Here is a 15554-nt window from a genome sequence, read left to right as displayed (position 1 = left end):
CGAAGGCTGCCCACTAATCTCCTGGGAACACATTCCTCTGCTTGCTTTGGCATGACTCATATTCTGTCCCTGTGGGTTTCAGTGGATGTCTCTCCGATGTGATTCCAGTCACTGACAGGTTATGTGGTGCTCTAGTCAAACAGCAGTTCACATGTCACATTCAGAACAGGAATTTCCTGAAAAGCCCTGTGCCTGCTGCGTATCTACCTCAAAACTCAGCTCTACAAGTTTGGCCTTGAACGGATTTGCCAGAGAAGAGGGCAGTCTTGTGTGAAGATTATGCTTTTTAGCGCTCTACTCATTTTGGTGAACAACGTATGACATGAAATCTAAAATAGGATACTGTACTGGGATATACATTACCTAAGAAGCATTGCCATTAACTTACTATTAACAATTTGCATATACCATTGCAAAAAAAGTGGTTGATGGCATGTTTCAGTGGCATATGCCAATTCTTAGAGGTATTCATGGGCCATATGCCAGGCAAACATAAATGGCATACAACTAGTCAAAGTGGCATATCACTAAGAGGTATATATACTAAGGTAGTGGTTTCTAAACATTTTTGTCTGATGTACCCCCACAGCCCTATTAGTTAAGCACAAATACCACCTCACTGACACCACCCATTATGCTCCAAATGTGTCCATCTGATTCAATTTTAATTTGTTCTTAAACATCCATTTTTTTCAGTAGGTTCATTCAAATTTTGTATTCATACTTTTACCACTTGGAGCGTCATAAGAAAATTAGTAATATTTTCTGCTTGCTTGCTAGCAAGTTTTCAAATGTTCTAAAATCGCTATGTTGGTATGTTATGGTCTTACAGCTTACTGAGGTCAGCGGGAGGTGTTTCACTGTGCTAGTGAATAATAGTGGTATCTGCCAGTGCAACATGAGTGACATACACTCTATGTGCCATAAGCAGTGGTATATCGATAGTCAACAGTGACATAACACTACGAATGGGTATATGTCACAAAAACAAGAGTAGCATACCATCCATAAATTCTGTATCGTGGCTGAGTAAAACATAGCCTATCCAGACATATGAGTGTTCAAAGACTGCTTTTGGAAACGTCTGCAGATTGTTTAGCAATTATTGGGCAAAAGACTAAGCTCTCTATATTGTAGTAACTGTCTTGGATAGGTCTATATCTAGTGCATCTGGACCAAATGTGAAAATATTGCTAGACAAACATGATCTAGTACTATGTGGTCCAACAAAATTCTTCTCTATTAGGAAGGAGACCTGTTGGAATGTACTCTGCTGCTTCATCATATAGCACTTTTCAAACAAAATCTGTCAGTACTTTGTCAGATCAACTGTCAAGCTGTTATCAATCTTTCAACAGCAGAAGACACAAGACAGGATGGAGTTGGAGGGTGGAAGGTTTCTTACGCTCCATCAAGCCAGAGGAGCAGACAGGAGTTGGCCTTCCTCAGGGCTGGTATGCTCTGCCCTGTGGAGTGATGGTCTATAAACCTGACCTCATTTGAGGTCTGTCTCCATGGCAGACGTCGCCATGGCCTTCATTTAATTACTCCACACAATAAAACTCAACATCAAGGGCCTCTGTTTAACTAGGATAAGGGGAATGATTGAGGCCATCTTAAGCAGTGTCTGCTCCTGCTGTGAGGCTGGCCGCCTACTCAAGCGTCGCTTGGCGGGCACTGTGCCCCCGGACCCAGCTGCAAGGCGGCTGCCAAGTGGCTCATGACTCAAGTATATCCGAGGGAGCCAGGCAAGCCACCTGGACACTATCCGTTACAGTGGGACGCTGTTTACACAGGGGGCCGGAGAGGAACAAGGGAGGGTAGAAACAGAGTATAAATGTTTAGTGTGTGGATGTATCTGTGTATACTTGTGTGTGTATAATTAAGTGTGTGAGATTGAAAGCAGGATTTGGAATGAGACGAGTGGCAATTTATTGCCTCTTTGTAAACAGAAGACCATTACTTCAGGCTGTCTTCATCTAAAGGAACCCACTGCTTCTTGCTTGTTAAATGTTTGGCACAGGACACCTTCATCTACTGTACATGCTGTCTGTGTCTAGGAGTCCTCACAGATCTGCCACAAAAACTCTTCTCCCTCACATGCTGATCCAGAAGCACATATACCCTTTTAGATACTATAACTTAATGTTTCTGGTGAAAAGAAAAACGAACAAAACAATCAGAAGCAGATGCATTTGAGGTCTTTCTCTCCATGGTGGCCTCCTCTTCATGCTCCTCTCACTAGTTAATTGCAGCACTGCCACATGGGTGCCATGACGCCGGTCTGCGGGCTGTTATTACCTCTGCCCTGTTATTAGCTCCTGCACTGTACTGAGTTAAAGCCCGGAAAGAGCTGCAGCTCACACGGGACACAATGAGGATCAGTGCTGTCACATTCCCTACAATCACAGGTAACATCACCGGCAGTAAGTAGCCCAGCTTTTCAACTGCCCCTGTCTCATCTCAAGGGGTTCTGCTCAAAATTCAGGATCAGATGTATACTGTATACTAACTGTATTTGATGCGTACACAAAGCTTATCAAACTGTGATTTAATACAGTGTTGCAAGCAATTGCTAGTATAGTTTTGCTGGTCATTTAACTTTAACCCCTTATTTTTTAAATCAGAAATTAAAAAAATGAGATTGATATTTTTGCCTGTGCAGAATCTAGACATTCAGATTGACAGGCAGAAGTTGAGGACAGTGTAATAAGACATTGGACGGATGATAGAAGAAGAAAGCTTTGGAAGACATATGCACTTACCACCACTGAGCAGCTTCATGACCAGCCACAGCTCATCCTTTACCACGAATGAGGTGTAGTAAGACACAATGTTCGGGTGGTGGCACTGGCTCATGGCCTGAATCTCTTTCTGTTAGAGGAAAGAAAATAAGAGACAGAATCCAATTAATGAGAAATGTACAAAGCATTTAGATGATCTAATGACAGACTAGCTGTTTATTTTCCATTGACCTGATAGAGCTGGTGTAATCTGTGATATGTATTTTTATTAATGACTTTGTTATTCATTAGTCCCACTCCTGAAGCAGCAAGCTAACAAGCATTTTTAGAGCAGTTGTGGTGATAGTGAGATGAACTATGAAACGCACAATATTTTGGCTCCCACAAAAAAGGTATGAGAAAAACCTAGAGGAAATAAACTGAAGGCAGTCACAATAAATGCCTATTCCTTTGATGTTGCAGCTATTCTTGAAATTTAGTGCAACACTTAAGATTTTAATGACGTCAGATATCAGAAGAGAAATAGGCTAGGTCAATATAATGCATATCTATGCAGAGGCGAAAAACAGCCGGTACTCAGCCCTTTATACAGCTGTAAAGCGCTCTTTCTGTGTGTGTGTGTTTGGAAAGCAGGGGAGCTGAGGTAATGCTGGCACAGAAGTCTAATCCATCACTTCAGCACCAGCCCTAAAGTCATTTGAGGATAGACAAGCTTCCTAAGAAATAGAAAATCTAGCTGACTTCACAGTTGGGATCACTGATTCACAGAGGTTTTGCTTCTGTTTCTGCACTTGAATACTTGACAAATGACTGAACCTTTTACTGGAACTCCATGTTACTGCACAGCATCTCTACTTGTTGCGATAATTACTGATATAACTACTGAAGACCAAACTGAAATGAGATGTAAGGGTGTTAAGATAGTAATACAACCAGTCCTGAACTTTTCAAGGATATCTAAGAATAATACTGTAAATATTATTTAAAGTTATTAATAATATATCTAACAATTATTTAGTGAATTTGCTTTAACAATCAAGCTAAAGTCAAAACAGAAGTACTACCATTTATCCAACTGAAAATCCCTTTGAAATTCTTTTGAAAACTCAAATATAGTCAAATCTAGAGCTGAAATCATTAGTCGATTAATAGATTAGTCCATTAAGAGAAAATGAATATTTTATTTTTTTATAAATGATCGATTGTTTAACTAATTCTTTCAGCAAAAGTTGATTTTTTGTTTTCTATGATAGTAAATTGAATTCCTTTGTGTTCTGGACTGTTGGTTGGACAAAACGAGCAATTTGATGACATCATCTTGGGCTTTGGGGAAATTGTGATGGACATTTTCCATTTACAGACCAAACAATTAACATATTAATCGTGAAAACAATCTGCAGATTAATAGACAATGAAAATAATCACAAGTTGCAGCCCTAGTCCAATCATGAATGATATCCCTGCTCAGTGCCACCCTCGGTTGAAATAAAATGTTATCATGCAGAATGTATTTGACAATAGCAACCTTATAGGAGATTTGTTTTACATTTAGTAAAGTAAAATATTTGAGAAAATGCAATTATTTGACACCAAACCCACATCTAAGGAGTGATCGATAACAAATTCATCAATATGTGTCAAGAGGACCAGTGTTTGCACATTGCAGCTTATTATGTATTTTTTCCACTGTTGATGGAGCTAGACGAGCATTGTCCCCCGTTTCCCAGTCTTTGCGCTATGCCAGACCTGCAGTATCTCTGTATTGGATGCACAGAGGTGAAATCAATATCGACCTTCTCATCTAATTATGGGTTTCCACCACAAACGACCGTTTTTCCCCAAATCTCAGAAAGTTATTTTAAATAGCTATTAAGTGTTCTATCATGACAGGTGCACCTGTCAGCTGAGAAACCTTAACGCTGAGCTGAGAACATTTGTTAAAGGCATCAATCAATAGATGCTTGTGGGTCAAAAAGTAAGCAATCAAAGCCTGATGTTCCATCAGCATAAATGCTTAGCTTACACAATGTGCATTAGCAGCAGTATGCCTCTGCTGCGGAGTCATCACTAGTGAGCCCGTAGCCTTCAGTGAGTGCCTCTGCCAAGAGAGGCTAGGACAGGCAGGTGATATCATGATGCCATTAGAAAGCACTTGACAAAAGAAGGTTAAGAACATGGGCTGAGTCTTAATAAAGGTGGATACAGACATGAAACAAAGTCATTGGACCGTGACAGGTACAGACATGTTTAAATGCACACAGATCCGTAGAGGAAGGTAGAGTGTCAGTCAAAAAAGGGGAGAGCACAAGGTTCCATTCAGACTGACCAGGAACAATCTTTTGACCAACAGGTGAGCCCACACACCACTCCCCTTCTAAACTAAAGCCGTTTTTGATTATCAAACATTCTAATAATTTCCAGTCTGTCGGGCCAGACGGCGAGCTCTGTGGGTTGTTTCCCCTATCATTGAGAGAGAGTGAGAGAGCTGAGAGAGAACAATAATGATATAGCCTATTGGCTGCTAACTGCCCCCCCCTTGTTCTCAGCACAGTGGAAGAGGCAGGTCACCACAGCTCTGTGGGCCAGGGTAACCCCAGAAAAGAAAAACAATGGGATAACAGGGAGGATATCGTGCTCTGGCAGTTGGCAGGTTTTCCCATCTTTTCCAGCAGACAATGTGTGAATCAGAGAGACTCTTTGTTGTAAGGATTAGGTCACTGTAAACCTATGCTGCAGCAAAGACAGTGGAAACGTTCTCATCGCTCTAAACCAGTCATATTACGTCTTTCTGTGTAACCTTCAACGTGTAACCTTTGACATTTGATGAAATGTTGCTTTGTGAAAATATTTTTGCAGAACATCTCAATGCTGGCTGGAAAACAAAGAGAAATACAGTCTCTATGTCAGAACCATTCATGTAAAGGTATCATGTAAATTCTGTATGAAATCTAGCTTCATTTGTCTATAAATTTTACATTGGCCACTAATGCGGGCATGTGGAACACATGGGTAAAATACCTACTCAGTCTTTAACATCAGTTGCATTGTATGGTAATCTTTATCAAGAGCTAAAGCTCATCCAACCAGTCCATGAAACCATTAAGAAAAACACTTCATCATCATCAAGGACACATATCAGTCTATTTATTTCTTAGGGAAGATCGTCTCTTCAATAAAAAATGTCTCAGTTAATTTTACCGCCTCTTGTAACTCAAAATTCACATTTATACATCTAATTATATGTGTTAATGCCAAATATAATGACAAGTGCCAAATGCAGGTTTCGAGGTCACAAAGTGATGTATTCAAACCATCAAATATTTGGTGTTTCTACTTAATAAGTGACTTTACACTCAATTAATAGATTTATCAAAATTGTATTTGATGAATTTTCTGTCAAAATATAATTTTAACCAAAGATCCAACTATGAACAGAAACAGGGAAATACTTCTTCCAAACAGTCTTTCTTTTGGCCTTTGTGTTTGTTTGTGGGTGTTGCAATGACCTCATCCTGAAACACAGGCATTCAGTCAGAGTGGTTTTATTCAAACCATCTGACCTGCAAACCACAAGTAAGTGACACACCTCCTTGCCACCACACACAAAGCCACATGCAACACAAATGGTCTCACTATCCCATGATTAAATTTCGGATTTAATATACAAGACACCGATGACATCAAAAGAAACACTTATGGCAACCTGTGTAGGACATCATTGTCAAGTGACTTTTAATAATGACCATCTGTGTTACATTCATAAGCTGCATACCATTAGCATAGTAGATTTCTTCCTCCCTGCTGCTTTTGCATGTGTTAGCTCTATCAGAGAGGATTTTTTAAATGAACAACTAAGGCTTAGAATCAGGGTGATTGATTAAAAAAATAGTAGAAGAGTATGTTCTACATACTCTTCTACTATTTTTGGTTTGTTATTTTATACTAACATTTGCCATTATTTCATTACACTTTAATTAAACAAAAAAATAGCATATGAATGAGAAACTGACAAGAAATATCTTTTGTCACAATGAAATTGATATTTTTACCATATATTTTTACTGTATATACAGTATGTACACTTGTTTAACATTACATGCCAACAGGTTGACATATTTTCTCTAATCTTCAAAGTCAAAGGCTCTGGCATGAGAAGTTCAAGGACAGAAAAATCTGAACAATAACAACATCAGACCACCCCTCCATCCCCTCTTTCCACCTATCCAATAAAACTGTCTTTTCTCTCCGTAATGGAAATAACATTAGTTTATAGAGTCAGTAACCTTTGTCTCATATTTCTAACATGTCAACTCCAATTCCTTTGTAAAATAGGGCATTCATTGTGACATGAGTGAGGTCACTTTGGTTTATTTAATAAACAGAACTGAAACTGATCTATTCTATCTTGGGTCTATAAATCTACGTTGATCCAAAGCAAACACTAAACCCCTTGAGTAGGTTTAACCTACAAATTATATACAGATTCTCCTGGAAATAGACTAGTCCACGCCAATTGCATTTTTCTATATTAGGCTTAATCTTTGCAGCATTTGACGTGCCTGAGGACCTTGAAATTGAGCAAAAAAATAAATGACCTATTGTCACAAACTGAATGCAGTGCTGGGTCACAAACTGGTGCCACAGAATCGCGCTGATGGCGGACACACAGAGAAGCCACTATAGAAGCAATGTTACGTCACTATCAGTTACTCAGAGCCTAACACACACTCACTAATGACCCAATCTCGCTGCAGCACGCACACACACGAGAAACTATTGAGAAACAGAGATGGGGAAACTAAAATGTGATCTTAATGCCGAGAACACAATTCAGCTCAATTCAGACTTCCTATGATAGAAATAACAATTTGCACTTCAGCACTCTCATTATCTGTATTTTAAGGTATTTTAAAGTCCAAAATGTATTGGTATTGTATTGTAAATCATGTATTACCATACAGGAACTCTATCAACAATATTGTTGATCAAATTTTTCTCATAAGTTTCAATAAATAATTAAAGCCAATAGTTGTAACAATTGTGTAATTATCCAGGAGGATATTTGCCCCTGCCCCATGCTCAAATTGTAAAATCCTTCTTATCTGATCTAGCTTTAGAAAATCAAAAGTGCCTGTCCATGAAACTGCTGTGCCAGGAATAACTACAACATATCACTGCATACAGAGACAGAGACATGACAGATGATTGCTTTTCTGACATTATAGAATTTCACAGGTAAGACCTGCAGGCTTCTTTAAAACTCGTAGCATCCTCTTTTAAAGCTGCCTCTTTAGTGAAGCAATCTGGGTTAAATTTAATGCTTCCTCGAAGTTTAACCGGGTACCCAGCAGGCTGTGGAATTGGGAGGAAAACCACAGGCAGGAAATCCGACCTCGCTGTATTCTATGTGACCGCCTGCTCCAAGAATCCAGGAGCAACATTCCCCTGATTCATCCTCCAGAAATTGGGGGGTGGGAGTGGGGAAGGGTTCCTCCTCAGTTTAGTATTGCCAGTGAGTAGTGAGAAACCTGCCAGTAATCTCTAGCCATGATCTTCCATGTACACTTACAGGCATACACAGTATTTATTTCCCACTAGTTACTTTCACATACTTTTGGCTGTGAACTAGAAGAGAGGACTGGAAAAATCCATCAATCACTCCTTTGGTCTAAGTTAACACCAGCTCACTTCCCAGTGTCATACCAAAACCTGACATATGGTGTATGTGGGTGCTCTGGAACAAAAGGTTAACGACAGCTACCCTGCAATTTTGCCCTAGTATATGCCCAAGCCAAGTAGTGTGACATCTTTTCCAATGTATAGCTATAAAAAGCCTGTTTGAACTAAGCAGATTTCATGCCTACTGTAAAGTAACCGGCAAATAAAAAATAAAAAAATGTTTGAAAAATACAAACTGTACATAAGAAACTCCTTGCCATCTCCAAAGCCAGAGCACAAGCCACAAACAAGCATCTCATCATCTCTACGTACAGGGGAGCTCGATATAATTCTTCTGCCTCTTGAGCTACATCGTAAACCACATGTCATACAGTAAATGATGTGCAGAGCTGCGGTACAAAATTGCATTGAGGGTATAAAGCTGAAAACAATACAGCCGTCAGGAAGATGTCCTACGGTGGTCTAATAGTTTCCTGGCAGTAAGTGGAGTCCTCCTTCAGAGAACAACCAGAATAGTGTTTGAAGTGACAGGGATGATTGGAGGAGGGCTCAGAGAAAATGAGTAATGAAAAGCAGAGGTGGAACTAACTCCATCCACATGCAGAGATCACAGAGACAAAGCCCAAAATGCAATCTCGTGCTGTAAGGGTGTGGCTTCCTTTGATCACACATAGAAAGTAACAAGGTTGCAAAAAACTGAAAATCGAAATCTGAATCTGAACTGAAATCACATTTAGTCATCCCTTTGTGTAGTCAATAATAATTGTTTAAAATAAGCGTTTTAAAATGTACTATTAATATAAAATAATAATAATATAGTAAATAATTAGTACTAACAGGACGAAAAAAAAAGGGTTAGAATCAGAAATGCCTCCTTTTGTCTTCAATCTACATAGACAGATACCTAATGGTATTTCGTCAAATTAATGCAAAACTAAGGGGGCACCATTATGAAACAAAAAATAAATAAAATAGAGATGTTTTCTGTGCATCTTACCAGGAGTTCATCCATACTAGTCTGGCACTTCTCTAGGTTGATGCGTTTGATGGCCACCTTCTCCTTGCGTGGTATACAGTAGGCTGCTTGAACCACTGCTGTGGCCCCACTCCCTAAAACAGACAGGAAAACAACATATTATCACCTTGATTATGATTCAATATAATAATAGTCATCTCAGGCAATAAGACACTGTCAGAGCTGTTGTAAAACCCAACTTTGGCACATACAGCACATTCATTTCAGGTTATAGTCACATCCTTAGGCTGCCCAGCTTTCTTTTAATTGTTTGCCCCTTCCCTAACCCCTGTCTACATCCAAAAACAATGGCTACTGTAGGATAATAAACCTAACTTTTATCATAAACTCAAAAAATTCAAAATCCTTCGGCGTTCAAGAAGGTTAAGTGCAGTTCTGCTTTGACATCTCATCCGATTTCTCTTTGGTACAGTTTAACTGTCTGTTCATCAATTATGAATCAGCTTTCCCAAATCCTGCCTAATAGAGCGGATCTGATTGGGGCTGGTGACTCTGCTAAACGATGCTCATCCCCAGGAGGCTTCGGTAGAAGGTTCATGCCAGAGTGGACCAAAGTTTGGTTCTTATACAGTTTAGAAATTTCTCCTTTTCAGGACCTTAAATGCTTGGCACAATTGTAATAAGTAATAAGTAATAATACATAAGTAATGTATGTAGTGAAATGCAATGTGGCCTGCTCCTAAGGTTGTGCAAAAATATAGTCTACAATATATAATATGTGTAGTCTTATAGTATTACTTTGCAGAACACTGCACGAACCTTGTTGGATCATAGCAACAGTGGCAAGTCTATGCTAGTTTATACCACCACAACTACTATTTTGATGTACAAGCAAACAACACATAGATAACAATCTGATTATGGCTTGAATCCTACAACAGTGGGCTAATCTTTATTTTGAAGAACATCTGATAGCATAGTCAGAGTAAAAGCTTGTAAAATCCTCCCCTGGAGAGGTACGCCTGTTGTCCCTGCAATGTGTGAGGTCATTTCACTGCCCCCTCAATGCTCTTATTTGACGCCATTCAGACACACACGGCTGTTTCCACAAGATCTCTGGAGTATACTTGACGTTGAGCAATGCTGGGAGCACATTCTCCTCTGGCAACAGGCTTTGGTGAGTGAAAGAGTGAGAGGTGAGTCGGTCCGCCCTCCAGTAAGCTTTTCCTAACCTCCCTCATCTTAGCTATGCCCAAATATTAACAAAGTGCTCATTGTTTGGAGTTTTCAATGAGCCAGTGGTGTATGGAAGTTTTAAAAGGCTATATTAAAAGAAGAAGAAAAAACAGTTCCCTTATAATTAAAAAGTAAAGCCGTCTCCGAAGACGTGACCGTTCTTTATTTAACTGTTCATTCATGATAATTATGACTTCAGGCTATATGAGAGAAGCAGAGAATAAAACAGCATAAACCTATTTAATATAGCTGAGACTGAAATAAACCACAAACTCTTGCTCTCTAAAATAATCCAATAAAATTACAATTTCCAATAGTAATTTCCTATAATTTATAGACAGTAACAGTCATGTTAATCATCATTAATGTATTCCATGTGAAAACCTACTTCCTACAGCTGTAGTGGGTGCCATCTATTGACTGGCAACCTCTGATAATGTGCGGTTGGTCTTGCTCAACTCTCCAGCAGTAATCACAGATCACTCCGCCATTGCTCAAAACGAATGGGGCTGAACAGTAGTAAATATATCCTCCAGCCCCCTCCCACCACCACCAACAGCAATACCTAACAAACCTCTGGAGGCTGGCCAGTGATGGGGAGCTCAGTCCTGGCTGGACCACAAGAAGCCAGTTGCCCTATACGCAACGGAGTGTAAATTCCTCCACACAAACAAACAGCCAGTCGTCAGGGGTGGCTGGCCAAGCTGGAGAGCATGTGCGCTTGTATGTGTGTGTGTGGAGAGGATGAAAAAGGAGGGGATTGTTGGGTTTGCAGCAGGCAAGGTAAAAGGAGCACCAAGGCTCTACAAGTCATTTAGACTGAAAAAGCCCAATCTACCAGCCAGCTGGGACATTGAGTTAATATAGACCTGATGCTCTTTGATATTCCAAGCTTAGCACAAGGTTATTCCGCACAGAGTAGTCGTGTGTCTACTTTGTATCCTGTTACATGGTTATTCAATACTTCACGAAGCCTTTGAGCTTCTAACCAAAGCTGTAAATTGAGTAATTATACTATGATGCACACAGGGGAAACGCAAACCATTCCTGTAATCATCTTCACTAACCAAAGCACCGGTAATCATCAGCCTGTAGCTGTTTTCGACTAAGAATGCAAACCTTATTATGAGGCATTAAATACAGACACAAGTCACAAAAACATCTGATCTTGTAAAATAAGCCACACATTGCCACATCTCTGTCATTCTCACAGAAAGCATCATCACCACCCTCTCCATCAGAATGAGAGGAAGCACACAAAAGAGGCATCCTCACAAAGGCAAGCACTGCAGTAGTGCCAGGGCTTTAAAAGAGTCAGGCCAACATCTAATCTGCTAAACAGTCTGGCACAGACATAAAGGCTGCATATCAAGCAGGAGGTGTTTTTTCGCTTTTGTAAATTAATAAATAAATGAACAGATTATGAACAGAGCAGGAGTCAGCTCTTCACAAATACAAATAAAAAACTAGTTCAAAGTTCCTCTGATGATATTTTCTATTTCCAGAGGCACAACAACAAGATTTAGCTTGTTTTGGAAGTGGATGGCTAAATCACATCTATATATTAAGTTACCACATTAGGAAAAATCAAATGAAGATGATTCAGCTGCCAGCTGAAAATGTGGCGTGTTGACGTAGCTGAGGGACACAACGTTATGTAAGCTTTCTGGTTTGTTGATTTCCATTTGTTTCCATGTTTGATTTCTTTCTGCATTTTATTTCCATTTCATTTTTTATAGTGTCGTTAGCATTTTAAGACAACTGCCTAAACAGCCTAGAGAAAAATATCACAAAACTAACAGCTTTATGCAGCTGGTCTTTTTTTCCTTGTGTGTGTCAGAAGCCAAAAAAAAAACCCCAAAACATGTCAAGAAGCAGATATACTGCAGATGATTCCTGTTTGTTTCCAGTAATTAACATTATAATTATCCCAGCAATTAGTCAAGAGCTTCCCGAAAGTTTTCCTAATTGATATGGTTGAGTTTTACGAACACCAAGACCTCATTTACTGTCTGAATTTGCCTGATTCTTAAAATATGTTTAGCTGTAAGTCTCACTCTTTAATTTGTGTTTAAATGTGACTGTTTAGATTTATCATCTTTCCACACATTTAACATATTCTATGTGCAACAGTCTGTGACGAGGATGTAAAGGTCTACTCCAGATAGTGAAAAAAAGTTGCAGACAGGGTGAAAGAACTTGATCGCTCCTGTGGGGGAAACACTGACAATACAATCATGATCTTTGAAAAAGCAGCCAATGTTTTCTGTAAGCATGTTTCCTAAAAACAATTCAAGCTTGGCATGGGAAGCCTTATGAGAGTTATACTATAACCTGGCAACATGTGAATGGCACATGCAAGACTATTGTTTTTTCTTCACAATGAACTGTTTAAGCCTAAACACTCCAGAGAGGGCTTGCCATTGACCTGTAAGCTAACATGTTTGCTCTTTAGGGAGTTGACATCTTAGTATGGAATGTTTGCATTCCTCCTATTCTGGTGCATCTCTATGAAGTCTATTAAATAAGCAACATAGCAAAACACAAAGGAATAGTAAACCGAATAATAGGCTTACTTAGGACACAGACAAGGCTACAGTATTACACTTCATTAAAATTATAACTGGCTCAAAGACCATTAAAATACCAAGAGGCTATTTAAATCTCAAGGTTTAATTAAAGAGTTGTTATTCATGAAATGCAGACTCCAAATAAAAAGATACCTCACATTATGGGCCAACATTTCCCTGTAGAAAAGGTGAAAATATTTGACAAAAAGGGCTAGGTAACATCCAGAACATTCACTTTTTTAACTGCAAAAAAAACAGTACATAGTGCCCAGTACAATAATATATTATCAGATTAGTTTGGCCTTGAATTTGCTTCTTAATGGAGTAGGTCACTAGCAGTGTGGCAGTCTTTCCTGCCCTCACCAGGCCAGTTTGATGCCTAACGTCAGTCAACTTTTATTACATTTCCGCTGCATACCTGGCTGACATTCTGCACATGTTTTTTTTAAAACCATCTGAGGGATAGGACAAGTAACAGGGAGGAAACATGTGGGAGCAGAACGTTTACAGTCCAGATCTGCCAACACGAATGATCCAGAGTCTGATCCACTTTTTTCATGTGCTCTGTCCAGTATGATCCAATGCTCAGTGGGGTGAAAAGAGTGGGTGTGAACCATGTAATAACAAGTCCTCTTTCCCTGGGGAAGTTACCAAAACAATAGCTCTGCTGGGCATGCTGGGTATGCAAGGGCCATCCTCACAACACCAACCTTCCAGCTGAACAGTCTCTCCCCAACAGTTCCTGTTAGGTGGGTTTAGGTCTGGGAGACTGTAGCAGCAGTTTAGCCTGACTAGTGGCTACCTGTTGAGGTTTTAAATGCTGCATTCTCAAATAGAGCTGAAACAATCAGTCGGTCTATCAATGAATCCATCAACAGAAAAATGATTGCCAACTATTATGATAAACGAATAAGAGTTAAGGTCATTCTTCAGCTTCAAAATTGTAAGGATTTTCTGCTTCTCTTTGTCGTATGCGATAATAAACTGAATATATTTAGGTTTTGAAGTGTTGGTCGGACAAAACAAGCAATTTGATGACATCACCTTGGGCTTCAAGCTTTTGTGATGGGCATTTTTCACTATTTCCTGACATCAAGAAAATAAAGGGCAGGTTATTTGATAATGAAAATTATCATTAGTTGCAGCACTATACTCGAATACATATTGTGTTGGGAAAGAGAGAGACTGTCTCACAATTTTCTACAAGTCTGTGTACATGTGCACCACAACATACTAACTGACTGTGAGGGAAATTACCACTCTAATAAAACCCACTCCTTTGATTTAATCAGTGATTCCATACGCAGTTAAAACATCAGTACCACTGCAAGTAATGATGGAGAGACACACAACACATGTTACCTGCCGCTGCAATCAGAAAAAAAGATCTAAATTAAAAAAGTCTATTTAACTTTCTAATACAAACAGTAGCATGTAATAATTTGGTAATTTGCAGTACTCAATACTGCAGTTGTGTTTACCCACCCCCCTCCTCAAATACACACTCCAAAACACCACCACAGCACCACCCCTGAATGACTGTTTTCGAGAATATGCCATCCAAACATGAACCCACACTAGTGACTTTAAAACTCAAGCATTTCCTTAGGTAATTTAACTAACCAAATCCTCCCTATTGCTGCTTCTATCTCATTGGTTTTTCCCAGTAAGTTGAATTCTTTATTGTGATTTAGGAATGGGCAATATGTCCAGGGAAATCCTGACGGCAAATGTCAAGATGGTAACCTGAGGAAAATGGTGTCAGGAAGTGCGATCACAAGTCTACATGATAAGAACAGCAAGAACTCCTCAGTGTTCATTCATAGTAAAAGCCTATTCCCAAATATTACCTCATTGTGAACTAAACAAGATATCAATATAGTAGAAGGCCTGACAGAGGAAATTGCAGCAAAACAGACTTAAAGCTCAACTTTTTAAAAGTTGTGTTGGTTATATGGTAATCAAGCAAAGATTTTCTGAGAGGGCAGAGAGAGAGAAAAGGGACAGGACTGTTGGGAGGTTTAATATGAACAGAAGCAGATGCCAAATAGAAGGATATTTCTTGTTTAACTTGTGTTCATGAGGGGCTTTGAAACACAGTATCACACAGAGGGTTCTGCTAATTTAGATGATAGACCAGCTCCTTCAGATTTAAGAGCACAACTGGTAATCAGCTTTCAATCATTTATAAAACGAGGGGAAGAAACTAGGCTAACTGCACAATCATTATCCCTTGCCCTAACCCCATGTAAGCATGCTGCAGTCCAACCTTGAAATAGCCTTACCGATTTCAAACCTATGCTGACAATGTGTGTCACACATTGTGTAGGAAAATGTCACATAACTGGT

General features: G+C 39.4%; 1 protein-coding gene across 2 annotated transcripts in view; it reads right to left on the bottom strand.

The window, feature by feature from the left end:
- oxsr1b (oxidative stress responsive kinase 1b) overlaps window positions 1-15554 on the bottom strand; it is a 40633-nt gene that overhangs the window by 23197 nt on the left and 1882 nt on the right. For both annotated transcript variants that reach the window (XM_044176600.1, XM_044176599.1), the window contains exons 2-3: window positions 9421-9533; window positions 2766-2874 (exon numbers count right to left, since the gene is read on the bottom strand). In XM_044176600.1, coding sequence (XP_044032535.1) covers window positions 2766-2874; window positions 9421-9533 — 222 coding nt within the window. The remainder of the gene's footprint in view (window positions 1-2765; window positions 2875-9420; window positions 9534-15554) is intronic.

Source organism: Siniperca chuatsi, linkage group LG19 (genome assembly GCF_020085105.1).
Source record: "Siniperca chuatsi isolate FFG_IHB_CAS linkage group LG19, ASM2008510v1, whole genome shotgun sequence".
NCBI classification, from domain to species: domain Eukaryota; kingdom Metazoa; phylum Chordata; class Actinopteri; order Centrarchiformes; family Sinipercidae; genus Siniperca; species Siniperca chuatsi.
The sequence above is the reverse complement of the archived record's forward strand: the minus strand, read 5'-3'. Positions and strand labels throughout refer to the sequence as shown.